Source organism: Rhinolophus ferrumequinum, chromosome 26, assembly GCF_004115265.2.
Source record: "Rhinolophus ferrumequinum isolate MPI-CBG mRhiFer1 chromosome 26, mRhiFer1_v1.p, whole genome shotgun sequence".
NCBI classification, from domain to species: domain Eukaryota; kingdom Metazoa; phylum Chordata; class Mammalia; order Chiroptera; family Rhinolophidae; genus Rhinolophus; species Rhinolophus ferrumequinum.
The window spans coordinates 3502776-3527867 of record NC_046309.1 but is presented as its reverse complement, the minus strand read 5'-3'; the positions used below and the strand labels follow the sequence as shown (position 1 = coordinate 3527867).

The following is a 25092-nucleotide window of genomic DNA, read 5'->3' as shown; positions in this document are numbered from 1 at the left end:
TTTATATTTTGTTATTTTTTTTCACCGTGTCCCCCACCCTTCTTCCCTTCGGTGACCGTCATCAGCTTGTTCTCTATGAATCTGTTTCTGTTTAGTTTATTCATTTTTTTTTTTTAGATTCCACATGCGAGTAAAATCATACAGTATTTGTGTTTTTGATTTATTTCACTTAGTGTAATACTGTCTAGGTCCATCTATATTTAGCAAATAGCAAGATTTCAATTTTTTAATTGCTGAATAATATTCCATTGTATACACGTATACATCTTTATCCATTCGTCTATTGATAGACACACTTAGGTTGCTTCCATATCTTTGCTATTGTAAATAATGCGGCAACGAGCATGGGAGTCCACGTATCTTTTCAAATTAGTGTTTTGGATTAGGATAAATACCCAGATATGGAATTGCTGGTTCATAGGGTAGTTCTGTTTTGAATTTTTTTGAGGACCTTCCATACGGTTTTCCATAGTGGGTGCACCAATTTGCAATCCCACCAACAATGTATGAGGGTTCCCTTTTCTCCACATCCTCACCTACACTTGTTGATTTTTTGATGATGGCCATTCTGACGGGTGTGAGATGATATCTCATTGTAGTTTTATTTGCATTTCTCTAATAATTAGTGACGTTGAACATTTTTTCATATGTCTACTGGCCATCTATATGTCCTCTTTGAAGAAATGTCTATTTAAGTCCTCTGCCCATTTTTTAATTGCATTGTTTTTTCAGTGTTAAGTTGTACGAGTTCTTTATAAATTTTGCATATTAACCTGTTGTTGGATGTATTATTGGCCAATAGCTTCTCCCATTCAGGTTGTCCATTCATTTTGTTGATGGTTGCCTTTGCTGTGCAGAAGCTTTTTAGTTTGATGTGGTCCCACTTATTTTTTCTTTTGGCAATTGCCTTGCCGAAGCAGACATATCAAAAAAAAAAAAGACCACTAAGACCAATGTCAAAGAGTTTACTGCCAATGATTTCTTCTAGAAATTTCATGGTTCCCGGTCTTACAATTAAGTCCTTAACCTTTGTAGTAGCTTTTAAATGTCTGAATTGCTCTATTTGCTATTTGCCTATACCTGTGAGATATTTTTCCTTTCTGATGTTGTCTTATTTCTGGTTATGGACTTTCCTTTTCTGCTTAAAAAAGACCCTTTACTATTTCTTGTAATGGTGATAAACTCCTGTAGTTTCTGCTTGTCCAAGCAAACTATCTTTTTCAATTCTGAATGATAACCTTGCTAGGTAAATTATTCTGGGTTGGACGTTCCTTTCTGTCATCACTTTAAAGATGCCCTATCACTCCCTTCTGGCCTCTGAAGTTGCCGCTGATAAATCAGCTGATAGCCTTATTGGGTTTCCTTTGTCATGTAACCAGTTGGTTTCTTCTTGCTGCCTTAAAAATTGTCTCTTTGTTTTGAACTTTTGCCATTTTAATTACAGTATGTAATAGTGTGGGTCTCTGGGTTCATCTTATTTGGAAAACTGTGCTTTCTGGACCTGGATGTCTGCTTCCTTTCCTAGGTTAAGAAAGTTTTCAGCCATTATTTCTTCAAATCAAGTTTCTGTCCCTTTCTCTTTCTTCTTCTGGGATCCCAGCAATGTGAATGTTTGTATGTTTGATGTTGTGCCAGAGACTCCTTAAATTATCCTCATTTTTTAAAATTCTGTTTTCTTTTTGCTGTTCTGATTGCTTGACGTCCACTAGTCCGTCTTCCAGGTCCCTGATCATTCTTCTGTATTAGCTAGTCTGCTGCTGAGTTCCAGTATGTTTTTCATTTCAGTTATTGTATTCTTCAGATCTTCTTAGCTCTTTACTACACTAAGTCTTTGTTGAAGTTCTTCTATTCCATCCTGAGCATCCTTATGACTCATGGCGGTTTCTCTGAATTCTTTATCATGCAAATGATTTATCTCCATTTCTTTAGGGTATATTTTTTCCCCTGGGGATTTTTCTTCTTTCCTCATTTAAGACATTCTGTCTTTTCATTTCGTTTGACTTTCTATGTTTGTTTATATGAATTAGACAAAATAGCTCTCTCTCTGTCTTAAAAAAGTGGCCCTGTGTAGAAGCAACCTCTGTGTAGGCTGTGTGTGCCCAGTGGTTCTGGGAAGCTGGTTGGAGCCAGGTGGGCAGTTCTATTAATTTTTCTGAGGAATCTCCATATTGTTTTCCATAGTGGCTACACCAATTTACACCTGGGGCGCTGGCCTGCCAGGCTGGAGCAGCGCTGGGCAGGGAGACCAGGTGTGTGTGGTGATGCCCTGTTGATCCTCCTTGCTCCCTTTCTTCGGAGCCAAAATGGGCTGTGGGCAGTGTGGCTGGGAACATGCTGTAATGACCTTGCAGACAGGCCAGAGCTCCAGACAGAGCTCCTGCCTGTCCTGTTGAGGTGATGGGACGTGACCAGTGGCGCTCAATGCACTTCGGTAGAGCTCCTGCAGTGTCCCCACCTTCTCCATTCAGTCCCTTTCCCTCGTTTGCTGCTCAGAAGCTGTTCAGTCAGCCCTCAGCTGTCAATCAGGAGTAACTGCTCTATGTACAGGAATATATTTCGGTGTGCTGGTGGGAGGGGCAAGTTCAGCATCCCCTTACACGCCGCCACCTTGGACCTCTCTGTGTTTTCTCTGGAGTGATACCGTGCTGATGCTGCTTTTGACATCATCGCTTGCTTTAGGTTAAAAAAAAATCACTTTGTCATCTTTCTCATGCCAATCAACATACATCTCTAAAAACACTGGGTTCTTCAATAATCCTGTGACATAACAATTACTTATTAACTATAATTATAAATTAAAATGACAGTTTACATGTCATGCTTTAGAATCTATAAGAGACACATTTTGTTATTAAGTTTTGAACTACTGAAGGTCAAGGAAAAACCCTTTCATCTGGAGAATTAATTACTAGACAGAGATGACTACCAAAAATATTTTCTTGTCATCTGTTGCTGAGTCTAAATTTTATGAATGTTCCTTGTCTGTGGTATCTAAAAGCTTGTGTGACATTTATGCCATATAAACAAACTGAATCACAGTTGATACTCCATACCCTTCTCCTAGCAAGATACATAGAAGCTAAAAACTGGTCTTTGTCGCCCAGTGAGGAGTCATCTGGTGAAAGAAATTATTTTAATGAGGAAAAACATCAAGATGCATAACTTGAGAAAACTGTTCAACTCCATCTTTATTTTCCTCAATAACCTATTTCATATTACAATGAAATTTCTATTGTTCACCAGATGAACTGACCAGCCAGTTACTTTTCCTTCTACGTGACAGGAATACAAGCTCACACAAGAGCTTAACAACACGGAGGAACTTTGGCACTATCAGAACTCCGTCACCCAGAAATAGTCGCTGGGAATAGAGTGGTGCGTGTCTTTCTAGCTCTTTTCAATGTATATGCATGTATATTAACACCAAGAGATGCTAGTGAAACACATTAAAAGCTGTGACAGCTGACGCCAGGGGAATCACCTCAGAAGAGGATGGGGCAGGGAGGGACTCTTTAACACACACGGTAAACAGGGTGGGTTTCTATCACGATGGCGCCTGATGCAACACACGACTACACATATAACTTTCAGAAAGCAAGTTAAGGTTGCCTGTTATTACTCTAAAAAATAATCAGGTACTTTTCTCCTTGGACTGTATTCTTGCATTTATAATAAAAAGCATAAAGCAGACTCATCATTATGAATTGATTTTGCCTATTAGTTGTTGCCCCAGAAGGAAGACAGTGTATACTTTAGTACTGAAGCGTGATGAGCAGGAGAACATCCCACTCCCTGTCTAATAAGAAAGGGAAAAAATGATTTGGGAATGGGTATGCTGAATTAGATATGCTATGAAACTATCTCGTGCATCTTTTATTTAAAGTGTTAGGCAAAGTATACTAAAAAATCCGACAGGCAGTAAGTCTAACAGGACACAAGTGCCGAGGGTCAATAGACGAAGTTACTAGACATTTACTATCCATCTAAATCAGGAGAGAGAGAGGGTTTTAAAGGCCAGGTTCTGGAGCAGGGAAACTGCACCTGCCACTGAACTTGAAGGAGGTCCCAGGGGCCGTCCCTGTGATTCAAAATTCCCGAGGCACCATCCCTAGTTTGCACTTGTTGCAGTATGGCGGGGGTGTGGGGGGGGGCAGAGGCGTGGGGGGTGTGGGGGAGTGGGGCTCTGGTACAGCCGTCTCACCTCAGCTCTTACTATTCTGTCCACAATGGTCTCCAGTATGTCCAGCTTACTGCACTTCACAACACCCTCGAAATACTGTGAACGGTGCTGAAGCGCCTGGGTCACTGTGATATCTAGGTTATTGTATGTTTTTTCAGCAGCAAGGTTCTGTAATAAAGTAACAGAATCAATTATATATCCTTTCATTTCCATTCATAGTAATGACCAAAATTCGTAAGTTTAAAGCAACCTGATTTTTAAGCACATTAATATTTATCTTAATTTAGTACCACCATCCCAGCTTTATAACATGCCATTATCTTATCAATAATGATTAAAGCTTACAAGGTGTACCTTAATCATGAAGCAACCTTGCTAAGTTCTGGCTGCATGTGCTGTCAAAGATGCCCCCATTCTTACCCTACAAGGCTCTATACCTGAACGAATCAAGTCTTTTGAGAGGCGGACTAACTAACACAGGGTGAGAAGTGCCATGGGGCTGGGGAACCTGCTTCCGCGGACTCCCCCTAGGGGGCATCTACTTAGCAGGTCCCACTCAACCAAATTCCAATAAGCCAGGTTTTTTTTTTTGGTGTCCATTATGTTAAGCAGAATAGGATGAAACAAAAGGGTTTGGGACCGCTACAAAAGAATACTTCATGCAGAGGTCAATACTATGGCAAAAAATGGTGTGCACATGGGGGGCTGTCAGAGTTTCAGCTCCCTTTCTTAGAAATAATGTAGAACTCTAAGGAAGTGCATTTAAAATGAATGGGAAAAAAAGCATTGAGAGGGAAGATACAGCACCAAAATCAACCTAGTAGATTTAAACCAGGGATTAAAAACTAGGACTTTACATAACTCTGTTTAATAAATTTGCTGTCTTCTCTAGAACAGTTGTCCCCAATCATCAAACAATGGGATGTATGTGACCAGTATCTACAAGTTCACGTGTGCACCAAACACATGCCTGTTACTGGAATAAATAATGTCTCCTACATAGAAATATGACCGTTAAAATATGAAACGCTACTAATCTATAATTCATCACTAAACCAATGAATATTAAAGGTACAGTTATCTATGGGCAGCCTATAAGATCCTCACACTCGAAAGAGCTAGAAATCATTCAATTAGAAAAAAAGCACAAAAACAGATTATTTGACATTTTAAAGGCATTCTAGATGACACGTTTAACAAAATTAAAAATACTTACAATTACATCAAATTTGGAATAAATATCTACAACTTTTCCTAAAAATGAAAATACATGTTAGGATAATGTCTTAGAAACAAAAAACATTTAAAATCAATCTTAGCTAGGAAATCACTAGGAATTACATAAGCTTGTCTATTTTTAAATGGACATGCAATCATATCTTAATGGAAAATGAGAAAATAAGCTGGTTTACAATTCTTATTATCCTGAGTGCTCCTTGGTGCTGAGCTCATTCCCCACCTCCGCCCCTTCCCCCACTTATCTCATGTGCTAGGTCATTTAGCAGTAACTCTACCCTGTTTATGGCCAAACACAGACCTGACTCGTCCACAACAGGCAAGGCGGACACTCGTCTTTCCACAAACACGTTCAGGGCTTTAATGATAGGCGTGTCCGGGTGGATGAAGGCAATGTTGTGGTAGGTCCCAATTCCAAGTACATCCAGGTTCTGCTTCATGAAGGCAGGCTTTGGCATGTCAGACATCTAAACGGGAGGACGGACACATATGCTCTAGAGCCCACTTGGACCTGTCCCTGTTCATATGTCCACACTTGAATGAAAAGCTATGCGCAACAAATTAAAGTTAGTCTTTCCTAACGATATACCTGGATGTCTGAATTACTATGAAAACGTTACATATAAGAATTGTCTTTTGTTCAAACCAGTTTATGTGTCTATAACATTTCACTACTTAGTAAAATGTTGCAAAGGTCTAACACTGTAACGTTTTCCCCTTCTCTTCACCTACTGAAAAAGAGGACAGAAGGGTACAACCCATCTATTTGGAAATTAAGACCCAGAAGCCACCGGGAAGTCTTTATTCTTAATTATTCATGTTAAATTCCTGGTCTTGTGGCTCATCATTAGGCGATATTTTTTAAGAAGCCACACATTTCCAACCCAAGTGCGTGACGGTGGCTGTCTGAGCTGCCAAGCTAGTCCTCACACCATCCCACCTCCACATCCTGAATTCTCCTTTGGAGGACTCCAGTTTTTGTCTATTAGGAATAAAGGACAAGTCAACTGAACAATTAAAAAAACCTTTAAAAATTAACTTTCTTTTTTCCCCACGGGCTGTTTTAAAGGAGGAGGGATAAGTCAGAAGAGAGAAATCTAGGATCATGTTTGACTAAAACAAAATAAGGTCTATGGTTTCAAAAATCCACCTTTTATAAAGGGTACAGTTGATTCCATCCTCCTGGTGTACCTTATAATTATCAGGAAAAGATGAACAATTAGAAGAAACAAAATGTTCAAGTCAAAGAGTTCATCAACATTCAAATCATGAGACTCCTAGAAATTTAGAGAAAAAAAAAGAGACCTATTAGGTCATCGGGGCCATCTGGGTGCTGGATAACCCCTGTTCCAATCCATACTGTACACTTAGGCCAACTGTCACATGTCTCCAAGGGTAATGCTACTTTTTCTCAGAAAATGATTTCACAATCCAGTAAAAATCAGGTTGAAATTTCTTTAAAATTCTGTGTTTTTATCTGAAAACCTCTAGCTGAATATTCTAATAGCATGATTCTAACTACCATGTTGGCCCAAATATAAGACAGTACCAGCAGAAGCCACCTCCCCGACGTTTTATACAAGAGAAAAACACCAAAGGCCTGTCTCAAACTGTCTCTCCTCTTCTGCAGCAGCGCGGTGTGGAAATGGGCTGGAACCCAACCACTCAGCATCTGGGAGACTTGAGGTGTATTTAGCCCTCTGAGCCAGGCGTCCCTGCACAGAGGAGCTAACACGCCACCTGGCAGGGCTGCTGGCTCAGACGCTGCACCACCACCACCACCAGCAGTGACGTGGCAGTTACTCAACTTCGCTTAGTCACATCACTTATAAAATGGATTAATAAAAATACCTACCTGAGAGGGTGGTGGTGAGAATTACATTTATCGTGACGTCTTAGGACAGTGCTTGACTTACTGTAAAATGCTCAGTAGTATTGAGAGCTCTCATGATTAATATTATTTTACAGTGATTACTCTAAGACCCCTTAACTGCGTTAAGAGCCCAGCCCCGCCCCGGGCATTAAACCTCAATACCATGGCAACTGCATTTGTGGCCCGTAACAGACCAAGCGCCTGTGCGTGACAGATGTGAAGTCTGACCAACAATATCGATACGTCCCTAATTATTCTTCCCTAGACTGTCCCTTTACCAAACTTCATGCTGTTCTGTAAATTACTCTTCTCTTTCCTATCTTCTTAGCGTTTACTTATTCATGAAGAGTATTATTTTTACACATTGACTGTTACAATAGAGGGCTGTTTGATGGACAGGTGATTGTTCCCAGTAACTGAGCCCTCTGAGCGTCTGGCCAGCAGAAGTGGCAGTGCTCTAGGATGAGGAGCTCTGGCTGCTTGCGTCACCAGAATGCCAGTCTATTTCTTTATTTGAAGCTGTGGAGAAGGAAATGGGAAGTAATTGGATGTCGACATTTTTAATGTCTATTAAACTGTATTTTTTACAAAAGACTCTTCAAATGATCGCTTCCGAACCATGGATGAAGTCCCCTACTGGTCCTAGTTGACCAATTACTTATAACCTCAAATTGAGTGCATGCAATTAAAAGGGGAAAAAAAGGTAAAGCCCTCTTGTAAACAGTCTGGTCCTTCCTTTAACACAAGGCCAACCAAAGAGGGTCTAACCTTTGGATGATTATGAAGCCATCTCATTTCAAATGCAGTTGAGACAACCTACAGAAAATATAGCCCTAATTTGGATCAACATGGTAGCAGTCTCTTGCCAAAATTTTATTTGCTTTGGGTTTTCCTCTTACTGCTGCAGTTAATAAGAAGTTAACTCTGAGGACAGTACTTTTTGAATATGTTTCCAAAACCATGATACCAATAAAGCATCATGAGGAATTTGCTATAAATATTGGGCTCAATTTATCTTGTATAGCAGTTCCTTAATTAGACTGGCTTGCAAATTGCTTTATTTTCCCTATTTTAGGTGATAAAAGATTCCAATTTAAATTGAGAATGCCAAGTGTTTTTTATTACTTTGATACTGGCACTGAAAGGTGATTGCTTTTTAATTGGAATCCACTCTGAGAATGTACAATTCAAACAGTAAGTCGAGAAACTGAAGTTTAGAAGTAGAGACTCAAAACTAATCATTTCTTCTACTACCGAGGGAAACAGGAACCAATTTACACGAAGTAAATTAAAGTAGATGCAACCGTGTATTTACAAACACTGACTACTACTTACAAAAAGCTGGAGGAACTTGAGGATTCTTTTGTGGGTAAGTATGTAAAGTGCATTCCCACTGAGCGGGTCAATAACTGGCAATCTGTGGATTTTATTTTTGATCAACGAGTATACAGCGTCGAAGAGGCTGCGGGAAAAGCCATTAAAGTTGTTAGGAGGCTTTAGAGAAAAACGAGACAACTCTGGGCCACCCCTGCTTTAAAAGCATTTTCAGTGTTTTTATGTTACAATAATAAAGGTTGGTTGACTTAAAACAATGTTTTGGAAAAGTTTTAATCGGAGATCTCAGTAAATTTTTCTGAATTTCTTTTTTCACCATCTACGTTAATGAATCTCACATACAAGTGTGAGCTACAAACCTTTGGCAGGTTTTTAGTAGTGCGTTTAATGTTTTTAATTGAGAAATGACAGAAGCTACTATCCCCGGGGGAAAGCTAGCCTTGTGGTGGTCTGGCCGCTGATGGCACAGCCTGCTGGCTGCTTCCCTGCTCGGCCAGCACACTTCCGGGCACTCCGGCCTCTCCTGTGACCGCCAACCAGGCGGCATGGTGGGTGTATCTGTCTGTTGGGACTTGGAGATAAAATAATAAAAACCAGGATTTCACTTTTCTCGCTAGTGCTCTAGAGTTTTAAGAACGCTTTCATACAACTCTGGAAATGTATCAGAGCCTTTCAGAAAGCGTGGATCAAAATGTATGGCCGCTAGAAGAACAAAATGCACGGCTACTGAGGGGGCAGCCCACCCTTTTGACTGCCTCTGGACCAGTGTCTAACAGAGACTGAGCTTTCTACTTCAGTGTATGTCAGAACCACTGGGGGAGTTGTTTTACTGCACGTTCCCGGGCACTGTCCTCCAAAGACTGATTTAACAGGTTGGGGAAAGAGCCAGGAATCTGCAGTATTAACAAGCTCCCTGGATGCTTTCTGCTGCAAGTGGTCTGGGTTTCAAAGCTGCTCAAGTACGACCATTGTCCTAATCCATTATCCGTCCTTTGCCCCAAGAATGGCTGTGATTTCTATTGTCTCTAGATTTATCGAGTTTAATATTTGGAATCAAGGAGGCTGGCTCTTATATATATTAAAAAAAAAATCAATCAAACATGGTAACAAGGGAAATGAACCTGAATGAATGAATGTTTTCAAAACAGAAAAACTTTACAAGTTTACCTTGCATCTGGAGATATATTCACTAAAGGCTTAAATGTTTCTTGTAAATAAAGCTCTGTATTTATAGAAAGAAAATATGCAATTAATAACACATCTGCTGTTTGCAGTTATTACATAAATTATAATACCCTTCAAGTTATTGATAATTAAAAGGATTAAAAACCCAAATCAAATTTAATATACTGAAAACTACTGTGTTATAGTTATGGCTATTTTAAAGAACTACCAAACTGTTTTCAGGATGTTGCCTCTGTGGAAAAATGAAATATTTAGAAACAATATGACAAGTGATGTAAAAATCAGAAGAAAAGTTAAGAAATCTGATTAAAAAAAAACAATTCCAGCAGAGGTCACTAGAATTCTACCAAGTTACCATCACCTTCAAGAGATGAAATCTTTATAAAATCCTTTAAAACCAATTTTTGTAAGTTAAACAATAAAACAAAACTTGTAACAGACTTTGTTCTTTAGTTTTATTTTACCAAACTAATGCTCAAAATCTACTGCATCTCGAGGAATCTTTCTAGTATGTGGAAATTGTCTTTGTAAAGATCAACTATAATTGCTGAGGTTTCTATACACATGGCATTCAAGGGTGTGCTGACCTTATCATTACTACCGAATAGCCATGCAATGTCAAAATGTAAATATACTTAATCCACCGTTACTTATACAGTAGAATTTGACCAGAAGTATCTGTCTGGGCATTAAGTTACATGTTCACTTCATAAAACGCAGTGCTAAGACATGGACCCCGTGTCAACTTACTATGTTTAGGAATCAATAAAGCCATCAAACCATATGAAATTGAAAGAGCCCTGGTCTTTTAGGGAATTCTAACCAATGTTCAGATTTCACAGCCAGCCACAAAGGTTGCTCATCATACCAAGCAGATTATGGGAGGTACAAAGCTAAATTTCAATTTTAAATTCAAAATTTGCCTTCAGTTGGTCCCTCCATTTCTATCCAGGCTTTTCCCTGAACACCTACGCAGGCTCCGGCCTCAGTGCTTCTCATCCCGCGCCTGTATCTGTGCCTTCCTGCTGACGTGTCCTCGGTCCCCTCTCTACCAATCAAGCATGACGGGTCTCATTAAGACAGAACAATTTCACAATCGTGAAATCAGAATTTAAAAACTGGCTCCATTTCAGAAAAGGGTGTTATGATTATAAAGGGTGCACTTCAGGGTTACAAACAACAGAAAGTGACTTTGAAGCTGTTTTCATGTTATCTGATGTCAATTATCTAGTTTAGGATTCACTTGTCCTAGGTTTCTCCATAATTTGTAAAGAAACAATTACTAAGTTTACGTAAGAACAGATCTTTGCTTTTGTCAATCTTAGGCATTGCTTTGGTGTGTTTTCTATACAAAGGCACATTTTGAGGGAGTAATAGTAGTGAATGGTGGCTTGGTGGCGGGGCCCCGGCAGAGACCTGCGTGCTGCTCTGTTGACTCATTGTCTCTTTCCCAGCCTTAGCATAAAGACTCGCTACAGCTTCTCTATACATTTCTATTAAACAGAGAGGACAGATACTATGTACAGTAGTATGGCATGCTATCAAAACCAAGATGGAAATAAGCGTTTTAATTAATGTAGTTTATCATTAAGCAGGGAAAAGGATCTGTGATATTAAAACATATTTTAACGTACTAAGTAGAACTTTTTTCTTCTATTAAAAGATTTTAAATACCCAACGTACTTACCCCTCCATGTTTCAATTTTATGTTCCTCTAATTCATAAATCTGTACCTGAAGATAAGAAAAATCCTCATTTACAAATGTTAATACAACATAAGAAATTATTTCATAACTACTGCTGAGTCCCATAATTCAGCAGATGGAAACAATCAAGATAATTCAGAAATATTGGCAATATAAACAAAATACATTTCAAGATAAATGTTTTATAAATTTAAGACACAATAAAGCAGTATAATATTGTATTTTCATTAATTTGAAAATTTCTGATACACTTAAATTTTAAAACACACACGGACATACACACTCATTCCTTCTTTTTGAGAATACAGAAGGTTTGTAGCATCTCTAATTTTAAAAGGGCAATTGGTTAGATCATGTGCTAAAATTAAGTTGTTGGATCACTTGGTGTCTGGACCATATGTATCACCCAGTCTTTACAAAGGTAGAAAGGGAAAAATGCCTGGGAGGTGAGATGGCCTGGTGTCATACAAAGTCACTTTGGTGCCTTCAGCTGTTTCAAATCTCAACACCAGCCTTACCGCTTCTTAGTTGCTATTGACAAATTCCTTAACCTCTCCGAATCTGTTTCCCTCCCTAAACGACTGGATCAAAAGGCCCTCCAACTTCAGCTTCTGGGAGGACACATGAGATAACGTGCCTGGTACTCAACACCCTGGAGCTCGCCACCACCCCTTCTGCAGCCTCCCACTCCCAACTCAGCTTTTAAAAAACTGCCGCCGCCGTACACCTGCATTACAGGGAACCTTATGGGGGTGGGGGGGGGGGTACCTGCAATAAGCCAGCCTGGCCTCCTGAAGCTTAAAGGAGCCAGTCACGAAGAACCCCCGAGTGCCTGGCTCCATTTATGTGAGATGTCCAGAACAGGCAAATGTATACACAGACAGGGACTGGTGGGTGCCTCTGGCTGGAGATGACGGGGCGTAGGGGTGTGGGGTTTCTTTCAGGGACAGTGAGAATGTTCTACAATTGACTGTGGTGATGGCAGCACAAGTGGGTGACTATAAAAAAGACAATGAACTGTATACTTTAAATGGGTCAAAAAAAGGGTATATGAATTCTATCTCAATAAAACTTAAAAAAACAAAACCTCGAAAGGACCCAGCTGATCTGCAAGCAGATTAACCGCCTGCCCAAACTCCAATACTCTTTAATGGAAGACAGTACAGATATTCAGCTACGCAACAGTGACAATGTCCAGCATCCATTAGAAATTATTAGATTTGTAAGAAGCAGGAAAACGTAACCTATAAACTGGAGGAAAAAAATCAGTCCATACAATCAGGCCGAGAATAAAAACAATCAATTGTGTTTTTATATATTAATGATAAATATTTAGAAAATGTAATAAGCCATAGCTTTCACAATAGCATTTTTCTGTTCATAATCAGAAAATGAAGTGAAACGTGGAGAAAAAAACATGTATCCTCAAGTATTAAGAAAAATTAGACTGTATGTTAAAACACAACTGGATTTTAGAAATTTTGGTTTAGTGAACTATTGCTGACATTTGTTATGTGGGGTTTAGCTGCATTTTATCAAAACCTAACCACTTAACAATCATACTCTGTGCTAATTTTGCTAGTCCAAAGCAGAGCTATGACCATTATAAGAAAAATCAGTATTTACCTGCATTGTTAGTATTTAAGAAATCAGATATATCACATGAAATAAATATGGAATACTTACAAGGTCTTTGGTAAAATTTCCTTTTAAGAGTATGACGTATGAAGAAACTCATTTTATGAAGGAATTTAATTACTGGGCAATATTGACCATTATATGTAAAAACAGTATTACCTGGATTGTCTTTTAGCTTTTAAATACTCAAAATAGTACTAGTTAAAGAAACAAAATATACAACTCTCTCCTTCCCCCACTTTTGCCAAAAAACCAAAACAAACTGCTCCCCTCCCCAAAGTAAAAAGCAAAACCCAAAACCAAACAAGTTGGTAGAATGATGAAAATCAGAGTTGTTAGATAAAGACCACATATGGTTTTCAAACTACGCTCTTCTAAAAACAGTTGGACCAGGGAGATCTGCCACTAAAATTAGCCAGTAGCAGTCTTTTTTTCAACTGGTAGAAAAATGTCAAAACTAGATTTCTTCACTTTTAATTTCTTACTTCTTTAAAACCACACTGCACTCCCATCAACAGGCCCATGACATAGCCCGGTGGCATTCTCAGCTCAAATAGTGAGGGCGTCAGTGGTGACAGCCACCTGGGCAAGAGAGGTGCGAGGGGCCACCTTCATCCACGGGTCTGGGCCGCACTGCAACACTACAACATGCCCACGACGCTGTTCAAGACCCTAAATTCAGTGAAACTGACAGGACATCCAGGCAATAAACAAGCACACAGATTTCCCCTAACCTGAGAGCTCCTGAAAGCTGAATAAAGAAGCTAGTGCCTTTTATTTTTCCTGAGACTACCTTCTTTAAGCTTCAAACATACTATGACTGGTTTACACGGACGTTCCCTGCACATTCTATAGACTGGGAAAAATCAACCACCAGCACTTCCACCACGCTACCAAAAAAGAAAAAAACACATCTTAAAATGTACACACACATACACAAACCCTGTGCACACACACAGGAATACACAGCTCCAATCACTGACATAAGGATTTCTGGCACTTACCATGGGTGATTTATAGTATCTATGTAGTATATTTATGAAATCTGTAATTGTTAGCATTCCTGGAACAAAGAATTATGTGTTAAATAGGAAACCACGAAAACATAAAAGAAAAATTTCAAAAGACAGGCAAACCTGGAGTATTTACTGGAAAAGCTTCGAAAGCGTATGTATCAAGCACTGTGTAATATATTATTTAAAACTATTAATCTGTGAATTATCTACACCCACCTAAGATAACACAAATTTAGTTGAAATTAAACCTGCTAATAAGGGATAATAAGGGGAACTAATCACAACATTTGGCAATTAAATGAGAGAAAACTTAATGATTGTTATACAACATCACCAAAGACCTACACGTAAATAATTTAAAATACTTTAAAATAAGATGAAGTATTCCAGAAGTTCTAGAGGCACGACTCTTCTGGGGCCCTTGGACTGTTTCCTGAGAAGCTTCTACCAACAATGGTTTTATCGGTTACTGTGTATTAAGTGCCGTCTACGTGCTAGATGCCAGGACTACACAGGTAAAGGAGACGTGAACCTTTCCCTGTGGAAAAGGGGGGGAGCAGCCACTGTAATGGGGGGGCAGCCACACGCTGGTAACTTCACAGTCACGTGACGCACACTGACAGATGACATCCATTGTCTGCTATGACTTAGAAGGTAAAAAACTATGGAGTTTAGATATTGTAAGTTACAGGATGTTTTAAACAGTAATAACGATTTAGCAAAGGTACCTATCACGTTTACATCAGTTTTTTTGCCCTGTCAAGAAGTGTTCACCTACGGGGAAGCAGGGACGGACCACAGGTGGGTGTGTAAACGTGAGCAAAGGGGGTCGACAGACACATGTCTGACCACAGCCTCCCCCTTGGGCCCCGTTCCCTGGGCACAGGAACTGGCACACAGGAACCTTCAGAGACAATAAGGTGCTGAAGCAAAAGAAACTCAATAAATAAATAGAAAAAAGAAAATAAAAGTACATAAGTATTTTTAAGTTTACTAGTGGCCCTACCTTACCTGGATATAAAAGCAAGCATGTTCTTTAATTTGGAAACTTGTTTACTAGGCTGAGTTCCAACTGCACTGATTAAAATACCTTAGGCTGCCTGCTTTGAAGGCTTCCCTTTTTAGGTTTTTGTCCAGGGCCACACTGCTTACCTACAAAACTCTGCTTTTTACTCTCCCACAGAGGCGCGGCTCGAACACCATTGGCTACTAAGGCAAAGAAAGCCTTTTTAACCTGAAGACAAATGAGAGAAACAACATATACTTTTAAAGTCCGTGAGTCATGGGGGAAAAAATACTTTCAACTATAATATTCAGCCAAATCTAATCAGTCAACTTCAACGTTAAGTTTTCTAAGTTTGATAACCTAAAAATAACTGAATTTATTAACATTAGCAAAAATGCTTTTGTATTATATTTAAAGGCATATAAGGGTTGCAGATTATTTTTTGAAACTGAAACAATACAATTAACTTCATTTTTTTCCTTATTGTATCTAAAGAGTCTTGTATAGAGACTTTCTACCGTAATTAAAACCATACAAAAGAATTAAACTTCAGAGCTTAATTTCTCCTCTATGTGGTTGTTAGTGCATTTGAAAACACTGAAGTTCTATCAAATGACTTGAAATGAAAATGTCTTTTTCATATGTTCAATAACAAAACAAAGCATGCTTTCTCATTTCCCCCGAGGCTGAGAAAGAGAAGTTATGAAAGATGTAACAAACTTGTCCTTTTATATCTTTTAGAGACAAAGATTCCCTACGTGCCTGTTACGGGTCGGGCGCTGTTCAGGGCATCACACACAGTCACTCACTGAACCCCCATGACAAACACCCACCCTCTGGGAGCCACGACAGGTGAAGAAGGCATCAGAGGTGAGGATTTATTGAAAGCCAAAAGCCCAGTGCTGCAAATGATCCTCTAAACACAGAGAACACACGAACACGGGGAAAGTGGTTCAATTTTATTAGTAGCCAAAGAAACGAAAATCAAAGCCAATTTAAAGCACCGTATAGCTGCTCAGTAAGCCCGTAGTTTTCAATGATAGCACCTGATGCAAGTGCCGCTGTAAAACCACTGGTGGCCCCGTCCATACCGTAAGGGTAGTTTTTGAGCCACAGCTTATCTCAAGAACCATTAAAATATTCACACTGTTTGGGCACTTGCTTTCTCTCTGTTTAATTATTTACTCAGACTAAAAACCGAGGAGTAGGATTCCTGAATCAAAGATGTTCATTGTGGTATCACCTCCAATATTGAAAACTGGAAAAATATCTGCCCAACAAAAGAAAACTTGTTGAATATTGGTACACCAAGAGGAAAAAGCACCATGCCATATAATTATGAAGACTATGTTGAAGGGAAAGAAACGGTTTAGAGCAGTAAAAAACAGACTTTAAAATTATACACTATAATTATGTAAAATATATGTTTAAATGGAAAAGATCAAAGAGCAATAAGCAAAAAATTTAAACTTCCAGTTCACGGAGCTGGGACCGTGAAAGTGTAGTTCTTCAAATTTTTATAGTTTTCTCTTTAAGAAAGAAAATGATTCTTTTCTCACCCACTATATTCCAAACCCCGTTAATAATGAAAAGAAATGAGAAAATTACAGGCACCCGAAGCTTCAAATGAGACGAGGGTGAGTAATTCAGCGCCTGTTTCTGTCTTTATTTAGAATCACTTGTGCAGGTACCTGGCGGGTAAGGAGGGCCACTAGTTATTTTCTGCCCTGTCTCAGCCCTGGCCTGAGCGCAGCAGGGAGTTGAGTCTGTCTATAAGATGGGTGAACTAGCAGAGAAGTGGGAGGGAGAGGCGAGCAGAGCCAATGACACGGGAGAGAAACAGTACCTACGTGGCACTGTACACTGATGACATAGCGTTTGAACCACGGCTTGTGTCAAGAACTGCCAAAATATCCACACTCTTTGGTAGCTCGATGGAATCCAGGGACGGCGTGCCCGTTCCGATGGGCTGCTACCATTACCTGGGTGCTGCTCCTGGAATCTCACTGTGGTCCTCACAACCATGATGACAGAATACGGGGGAGAAGTCACAAATAAACAGATTTTAAAACACATGAGCTTGTTTTGCTAAACTGGCTGGAACAGGAAAGGAGTAAGGGCATCTTTTAGCAGAGAAAACCAGTGTACAAATCAGTCCTCAGGCTCATTCATGAAACTAAGTGACCAGACCTGTTGAAAAGCCCTTCCAGAGAGCTCTGAGTTGGGCCACGATGAAAAACTACGTAAGTTGGACGAAACGTACAGATTGCTATTTGAAAGCACTGCAGTGTGTGGCAGAGGCAGGACTCAAGGAGCCGCAATTCTTGAGAGAAAGGATATGAAGTGAGCTCCACAGCAATTGTGCCATTTTTCTGAGAGCATTCTCCAAATCATCGTCAAATAGGTGAGCTTCAACAGAAAATTGGAATCCATCAAAAAGGATCAACTACGTCCCAGGCAGGATAAATAGAAAGAAAACCACATCTAAGCACATCACAGACAAGATGCTAGAAATCAAAGGCAGACAGCAAATCAGCCAGAGGAAAAGACATTAACGTTCAAAGGATCAACAATCTGACTGAGGCATCACCCACATAAGCTGGCGGTTAATTTTCACATTCACATGTAATGACTGTTCTTTCAGACACAGACAGAAGTCCTGCCTCTCTACAGAGAGGCTCTGGCTGATCTCTACTAAGAGCTCCACAGCCTGTAAACGCTGCTGAGTTACTCAGTGAAGGTCAAGGCCGCTGTAACCACAGCACAAAGGAAAGGAGCCTTGCTGTGTGCCAGGTGCACAGGCCATTGCATGGACGTTAGAAACCGACTCCGCAGGCTGACTTCAGTTACTCTTGAGCAGAAATACACGGCCGGCACTGAACAGGTCAGTGGCAGGGAGCTAGTGAGGAACCCCCAGGAAGCAGTCCAACGGCGGAGAGAACAGTAAGAATTTACGGTGAAAGTGCCATCACTTTGGCAAGAGATGGGAAACAAGCAAACACTAAGAATATCCGGAGTGAAGTGAACCACCTCCTATTTCTTTTCGGCTTTTCCTGGGCTCAGGTTCTGATCTCTCTGAGCCTCGACATTCTGAGTTACAAAGTGGGCCACACAGGTGACTGGCGGGCTTAACTGGGCTTGTGTGTGAAGACGTTCAGCATGGAATCAACACTGAGAGCCAAAGAAAGGTAAATGCTTTCGTTTTCCACGCTGTGCTGACCCAACCAGAAGCAGACAGCAAGATTTACTGCTTTAACTTCGCCCACACGCACCGCTGACAGGTCCACACATCATGGAGAGAGTCAGGATTCCACCCTCCAAAGATCTAATGGAATATTCCACAGTGGACAAGACGTACTCACACTGCTTAATGACGAGTGTTTCAGAACGCTCCCAGCTCAGTAACCTGCCTGCTGCTTTTGGGGTTTGGCTGCCCCTTCTCTGTGATAACGAATCCTTTACTTGGCTTTCGTAACACCAGCGTGGAGTTACTTGAGGAGCAATGTAAAACTGTAAGTGGAAAATCTCCACAATTATCAAAGGCACAGGGTGTTAACCAATTAACCAGTAAACAGGAGAGAAAGAGGACTGGAATAGTCTGGTTCTAATCTGCAGGAGAAAACTTGGGGTCTCGGGTACAGCTGAATGTTTCTTTTCAACTGACACGCAATTTGCTCAGTTATCAGTTTTAAAATTTACTTTTTAATAGCGTTTTCAAACAAACCAAATGTGATGATTGCATAGGACACAACTTTTTACTTTTTTTAAAATAGCAAGCAGGCTCTGAGTTGCTTTAAGACATTATGACCTTTGGCTGCCATTGGTGTTCCAGAAAATGGGAATCTGGTTCCTCTGCAGCTTCACTGCTTTCTATGTCATTTTACCCTCACTTTCAGTAATGAAACTGATCCTTGGGCTTTTAAAATTAATGCTGACGAATAGCTAACTGCTCTTTAAAGCTGTCCAGTTTGGTTTCTTGCTAAATCTTTGCATCAGAGCTTGTCAACTGGATTTAACCATACCTGATGGCATGTCTCCTGCCTTTGGTGGCTCGCCACTGCGTAAAGAAGGGTCCAGCTTCTTGGGGATGGGGGGACCAAGGCCCGCCTCAGCCCGACCCCTGCAGCGCTACAGATGCCTTAGTCCCCGTGTGTCCCAGAGCTCCTCTACTTCGACTGGACTAAGCTGCACCTCGCCCTATTAAAGCCTATCACCTTCAACCTTGAACTCCACAACGAAAGCTGCCCACGTCGCTCCAAAGCTGAATCGCACCTCCGCTACTCCCACGGGACCGAGTTTAGTCCTTTGTTATAATACTTCCCGAGTTTTCCTTGTGGCTCATTAGGCTTAAGGATGGCAGAGTAAAAACATTTCTGGCAACTTCTCCTCTTGAAGTTATCCCCAAACTATGGGGAGTATGTAACTAGAAACAGAATAAACTAGAAGATCTAGACCAAAAACAGATGCAGGGAAGTTAATGAAAAACAAAGAGGAAGAGCCTCGTGTGGGGAAGGCTGGTGAGCGTCAGGTGTCGGAGACGCCGCCTGATCTCTCCCCGGACACGAAGACCCAAGACTGGAGGCTGCGGAAGTGCTGGCAGGGGCAGGGACAAAACAAACAGGGAGACTGCCCGCCGGTGAGCCCAGTGTGGACACACTCGTCCGCTCAAGTTGTTGGTGTTCACGCTCAGCTGGGAACGGGCAGCCACCTGAAATTCTGAAGCTGCACAAGTTCCGGTTTTGTGAAAACCTGGTGTGGAGTCTGGCAGCTCAGCGAGTGAATTAATGGCTCGTTGGGGACCTTAAGAGAATGTTGGTTAAATCTCACTGAGCCTGGGGCAAGGTTTCTAGTTGTATGGATGCCTCTCGTGGGCCGTTTTATGCCTCCCCGGCATCCGTATGGATGCCTCCCCGGTGTTCCTCCAGCCACCACTGGCCTCAGGCCAGCACGGGTACCTCAAGTTTCCTTGACCAGTGGAGGACAGAAGCGGGTGGATAAAGTGACATTAGGTAAAAGATAAGGAAATATGAACAAACTATGGACTTCAGGTAATAATTAGGTATCAATACTGTATCGTTAGCTGTGACTAATGTAGACCACACTACTGTAAGATGGCAAAAGGGGAGGCAACTGGGTGTGGGGCATATGGGAACTCTGTACTGTCTTTACAACTTCTCTATAAATCTAAAATGAAAAGTTGATTGAAAATAGTTATGGTTTGTAAAGTGTTGCTAAACAAATCATATTGCCATTATGAGGGAAAACTACAGAATTCCAACCTCCCTTTGAACTACTGGACTTAGGAAGGGATGGCATGTGTCCTCTGCTGCACCAGTTATGAAGTTCATGTAGCTGAGCTCCAAACCCTCCCCTCTAACGCTGTGTTGTGACGCTGGGACCCTAGGGAACACAGGGCAGCTCTGCTGTAGCCTCTGAAGAAAGGCCAGTAGCAACCACAACACTGGACTGGTACCTGCGTGAGTCTCCTGGGGCAGCCATACCACAGACAACAGAAATTCATCTCTGTTCTAGGTCAGTCTGAGATCAGGGTATCGGCAGGGTGGTTCCTTTAACTGTGGAAAAATCTGTTCCAGAACTCTCGCCTCGCTGCTAGTGGTTGGCCGGCAATCTCTGGCATTTCCCGGCTTGTAGAAGCATCGAACTGATTTCTGCCTTCATTTTCACTTCATTCTCCCTAGATGCATGTTCCTGTGTCCGTATTTGCACCTGCGAGCTTCACCCCAGCTCTACTGCTCTGCCTGGCACCTGCTTCCTGCAGCAGCAGCTGACCCCAGCCTGTCATTTTCACATTATGTGCAGAATGAGCTCACCATCCTCACCTTCCAGAGACACGGCGCCAGCCAGAAGGCACCACAGGACCCCCTTACCTCCACAAGGACTCATAGCAGTGGTTTTTCAAACTCAGAGTGTGTCAGAGTCACTTGAAGGACTTGGGAGGATATGGACCTCTCTGCTTCATCCCGACTTTCTGAGTTAGTGGGTCTGAGAGGGGCTGGATAATCTGCATTTCCCCCAAGTTCCAGGCTTACGTCGAAACTGCCACGTGTCCGGGAGCCACATTTCGAGAGCACCACCAAATGAAGAGGTCTGTATTTACCCTTGCAGTTACCCAGTTAACATATCCAGTTAACATTGTTTACATCAATTTCCCGTGCCACAGCTGGTGCAACTTCTGTTTCCTGACTGGCTTTCTGCTATGCAGAAAGTGGCACCACGCAGGTGCTGGGAACAGAGAGTCTGGGCTGGGCTCACGTCCTTGGGCCTGAACACAGTGCACAGCTCTTGGTTGGCAGGGAACTGGATTCCCCTGGCCCCAGGCCAGCAGTGGTTTCAAGATGGACAAACATCACCTGTGACTGTGATGTCGCACCCTAGGGGTGCCCGGGTGCAGATGGCTGCTGCCTCGGCCATCCTGGCAGCGGGAGGACCACAGGACTTGGTGTGGACAAACGCTGCCAGCGCGCTGGGCTCGTACAAAGGGAACAAAGGGCTCCGGCAGACTCTGGGTCCATCAGAGAAGCTGAGGGCCCCGGGGCCGGTCCTGAAAAGCTCCGATCTTGTCGCTACAGGGCTGACGTTTCCAAAATCAGACAGAAAATGTACTGTGCAGGCTGCAGACTTCACCACTGCTCACTTTACAGCTTCCCCACGCGGCTGCCAGGCTAGCCAACCAAACACCATCAGTCATCCCTGGGAAGGGCAGACGCTGGGGGTCTGCCACCGCGGCCGAACAGCGCGTCTGGCCTGGGGCTGCAGATTACTGGACGTAACCACGCGGTGACTCACTGCAGCGGAATCCAGATGCGGTACCTTGGGGACACACACCCTGTCTCTATACCAAGTCCGAAGCCCTAGAGCGGTCTGCTGGGAGCTGGCACAGCGCACTGTTACCAGCGTGCCGCAGGGCTCTGTGGCCCTCATGCTCAGCGTCCGTAGGGATGCTGCTGGCTGGATCTCATACTTCAGATGCCTCAGGAGATATATGCCAACCAGAGCATGTGCTTTCAGGGTGACGGACGCACTGGCCACCATGTCAGAGACACGCCTCCAAGGGAAATTCAAGGGGGGCCCTGCACATGCCCTGCCAGCCACACAACACCTGGGTAACATGTACCAATCTGGGTGGCTACTCTGCCACCTTTACTGAGTGACCCAGAGGCGACAAGAGCAAGGTAATTCCATGCAACAAGCGTGGGCTCCTCATCCACACGGCCCACAGCCAGCAAGGGGTGCCATCTGAAGCCCCGCCAAGCAGCACAGGAGACTCACAGGGCACATGTCTAGGGTTTGGGGGAAAAACCAGGGAAAAGACATGCCTTCTCATGCAGATAATTATTTTCCTTCTGAGAAACAGTTCCTGGGTTCCTACTAAGCCCTGGTAGAGACGAAGGAACGACTAATGAGGAGATGCCGAGTAACTGCAGCCTGAGCGTCCCATCGTGAAATGGGGTGTCATCTGGCCCATCAAGCCAAATGCTGGGGTGCAGCACAGCCATCCATCACGGACACGGTATGAGGACGCTTGTGCAGCCCGGCGAGGAGGAGGAAGCGGCCGGAGCAGCGCCTCCTGCTCCTGCAGCGTCACCCCCAGTCCCCATCCACACCCACTGTCGGGTCACAGGGACTCCTGTGATCCACTGACCAATGAAGTAAAACTGGGCTTGTTTTACAGCCGCTTCTCACGACAGGCTGGCCCCACATTTTTCATGGATTACTCACTTTGGCTAAATTCTAAATTCAGAAGAAAGTCAATTTCATGGCAAGGGAGAAGCTGAGAGTGAGAACAGACAGGTTGTACCAGCTGCAACTTACTTTTCTCTTGGTGGAAAACCCACGGTCAGGAGAACTACTGATACTTGAAAAAGGTAAGTCTTTTCGGTGGTAGGAGGGAGGGTGAGATGGGTTGAGCTGGCAGTTCTTTTTGGGAATTCAGAGTTTCTACTTCTTTTACTACTGAAATCTGTAGTTACAGTGGTAGAGACTGTATTTCTTCAAGTTACTGTCTACTACCTTCCCTCCTATAATACCGTATTTGGAGGGTTCCCTGTCCTCTTTGTGTCAAAGAATCAGAGAATCTTAGGGTTTTAGAAAGGACCTTGAAAGTTACTTGGTCTAAAGTGAATTTAGTAGATATAAGATATGAGGTTGATTTACAAAAATCAATTGTATTTCTATGTGCTAACAAAAAACAACTGGAAAATAAAATTAAGAACAAAACCATTTTTACATTCCTGGAAATTCTGTGCAGCTGGCACTGGCTGCAGGCAAAGTGTCAGAGGACAGCAAGGGCCCAAGTGTCCTCAGAAGAAGAGGTTCAGGGCGTGCCACTAGGCATGACAGCAGACCAGGCTGCGGGGGGGTCCGAGCACTGGGTAAGGCTAGCAGGGCCTGGGCGGACGTGTCCCAGGACAGCCCTGGACGAACGCAAGGGGCTGAGGTGACCAAGGGCACCTTCCCCCCACGCATCCTGCTGAGGGGTCAGCACAGGCCGCCCCCATGGGACTTTGCCCGAGAGCAGCACCTGCAGGCTTCTGCCTTCCAGTTCATCCCAGGCCCTCAGCGGCTCCCTGGGGGGGACCCTAATAACGGGCCAAATGCCCATGAATTCCTGGCTTGGCGGCTGCTTCTGGGGACACAGCTGAAGACAGTCCTGCTTGGTAAAGATTTATGTATAAACACAGACACTAAACGTATACGTGTATGTATGTGTAGACATACATTTTATTACATTGGATGACATTTGATCACAACGCTGAATTTATAACTTTTCATATACGATTGTAAGTCATATTGGCATAAAATGAGCTATAATAAGCACAATTTTAATACCAAATGATAAGGCTCCAATTTTCCGCTAAAAATGAGATCAATAAAGATCTCCCAAGAGATACTCCATTGTAGTAAGTTTTTTCTTTTTAACCAATATTTCAAATGAGCTTATATATTCCACTAAATAAAAAGCATCAGGATACACTGAGGGAGGCAGTGCAGTTTCACAGTTCATAACTTAGGCTCGAACACACATCAGAGAGACCTGAGCTCTAATTACAGACCCCACCACTCACCAGCTCTGTGGACGAAGTTCTTAAATTCTAGGAATTGTGGATTAAGCTGTGTGACTAAGTCCTTTAGCTCTAGAACTTGACTTTCCTCATCTGGAGAAGAAGGATAGTAACAGCACGGTCCTCATACGGCCGCCTCACTGTGAACTCAGACACCCTCAGAACAGAGCCTGCCGTGTGAAGGCACTCGATGCATGTCGGCTGGTGCTGCTGCGTTTACATCACCTCATACAGTGGCCATCCAAGTACATACCAAACGTTCACAGAAACTGAGCACACTTACTTGCAATGTGGTATCAAAGACGACAAGCTTTGAACTGGTTGGGACAATGTCATAACACTTGTGTGACCTCATGAATCGCATGTAAACACCACTTTCTGAGTCTTCTGCTAAAAAGGGAAGAAGAAAGGCAAATGTTAGTAATAATACAGAACTTCCTCGATTGGCTAAAGAGTATGTATGAAAAACCTCCTGCTAAGAGACATAATGGAAACTATGAATGTTTTCCCGGTGAGAGTGAGAAGACAGGGGTGTTCACTCTCGCTAGTTCTATTCAGCGCCATGCTGGGGTGCTTGCTGGTGCAATAAGGCAAGGAAAATAAAATAAAATAAAGCATGCAGACTGAAAAGGAAAAAGCAAAACGGTCTTTATTTGCAGACTTTGATTTTCTACACAGAAAATACCAAAGAATCTGCAAGTTTCCAGATCTAAAAAAAAAGTTTAGCAAGGTTACAGAAGGCAGAGTTAATAAAAAACAAAAACTATGCTATTGTTTTTGTATATACTAGCAATGAACAATTGGGAATTAAAAATATTTTTATATAAAGGTACC

At 42.3% G+C, this 25092-nt stretch overlaps 1 protein-coding gene across 6 annotated transcripts in view; it reads right to left on the bottom strand.

The window, feature by feature from the left end:
- PRKAG2 (protein kinase AMP-activated non-catalytic subunit gamma 2) overlaps positions 1–25092 on the bottom strand; it is a 195027-nt gene that overhangs the window by 4490 nt on the left and 165445 nt on the right. For 4 of the 6 annotated variants that reach the window (XM_033099142.1, XM_033099144.1, XM_033099145.1 and 1 more), the window contains 9 exons: positions 24542–24648; positions 15322–15403; positions 14158–14216; positions 11497–11542; positions 9792–9846; positions 8625–8751; positions 5718–5883; positions 5397–5434; positions 4202–4348 (listed from right to left, as the gene is read on the bottom strand). In XM_033099142.1, the coding sequence (XP_032955033.1) occupies positions 4202–4348; positions 5397–5434; positions 5718–5883; positions 8625–8751; positions 9792–9846; positions 11497–11542; positions 14158–14216; positions 15322–15403; positions 24542–24648 (827 nt within the window). The remainder of the gene's footprint in view (positions 1–4201; positions 4349–5396; positions 5435–5717; positions 5884–8624; positions 8752–9791; positions 9847–11496; positions 11543–14157; positions 14217–15321; positions 15404–24541; positions 24649–25092) is intronic. The other 2 variants (XM_033099143.1, XM_033099148.1) reach the window with 1 other exon arrangement.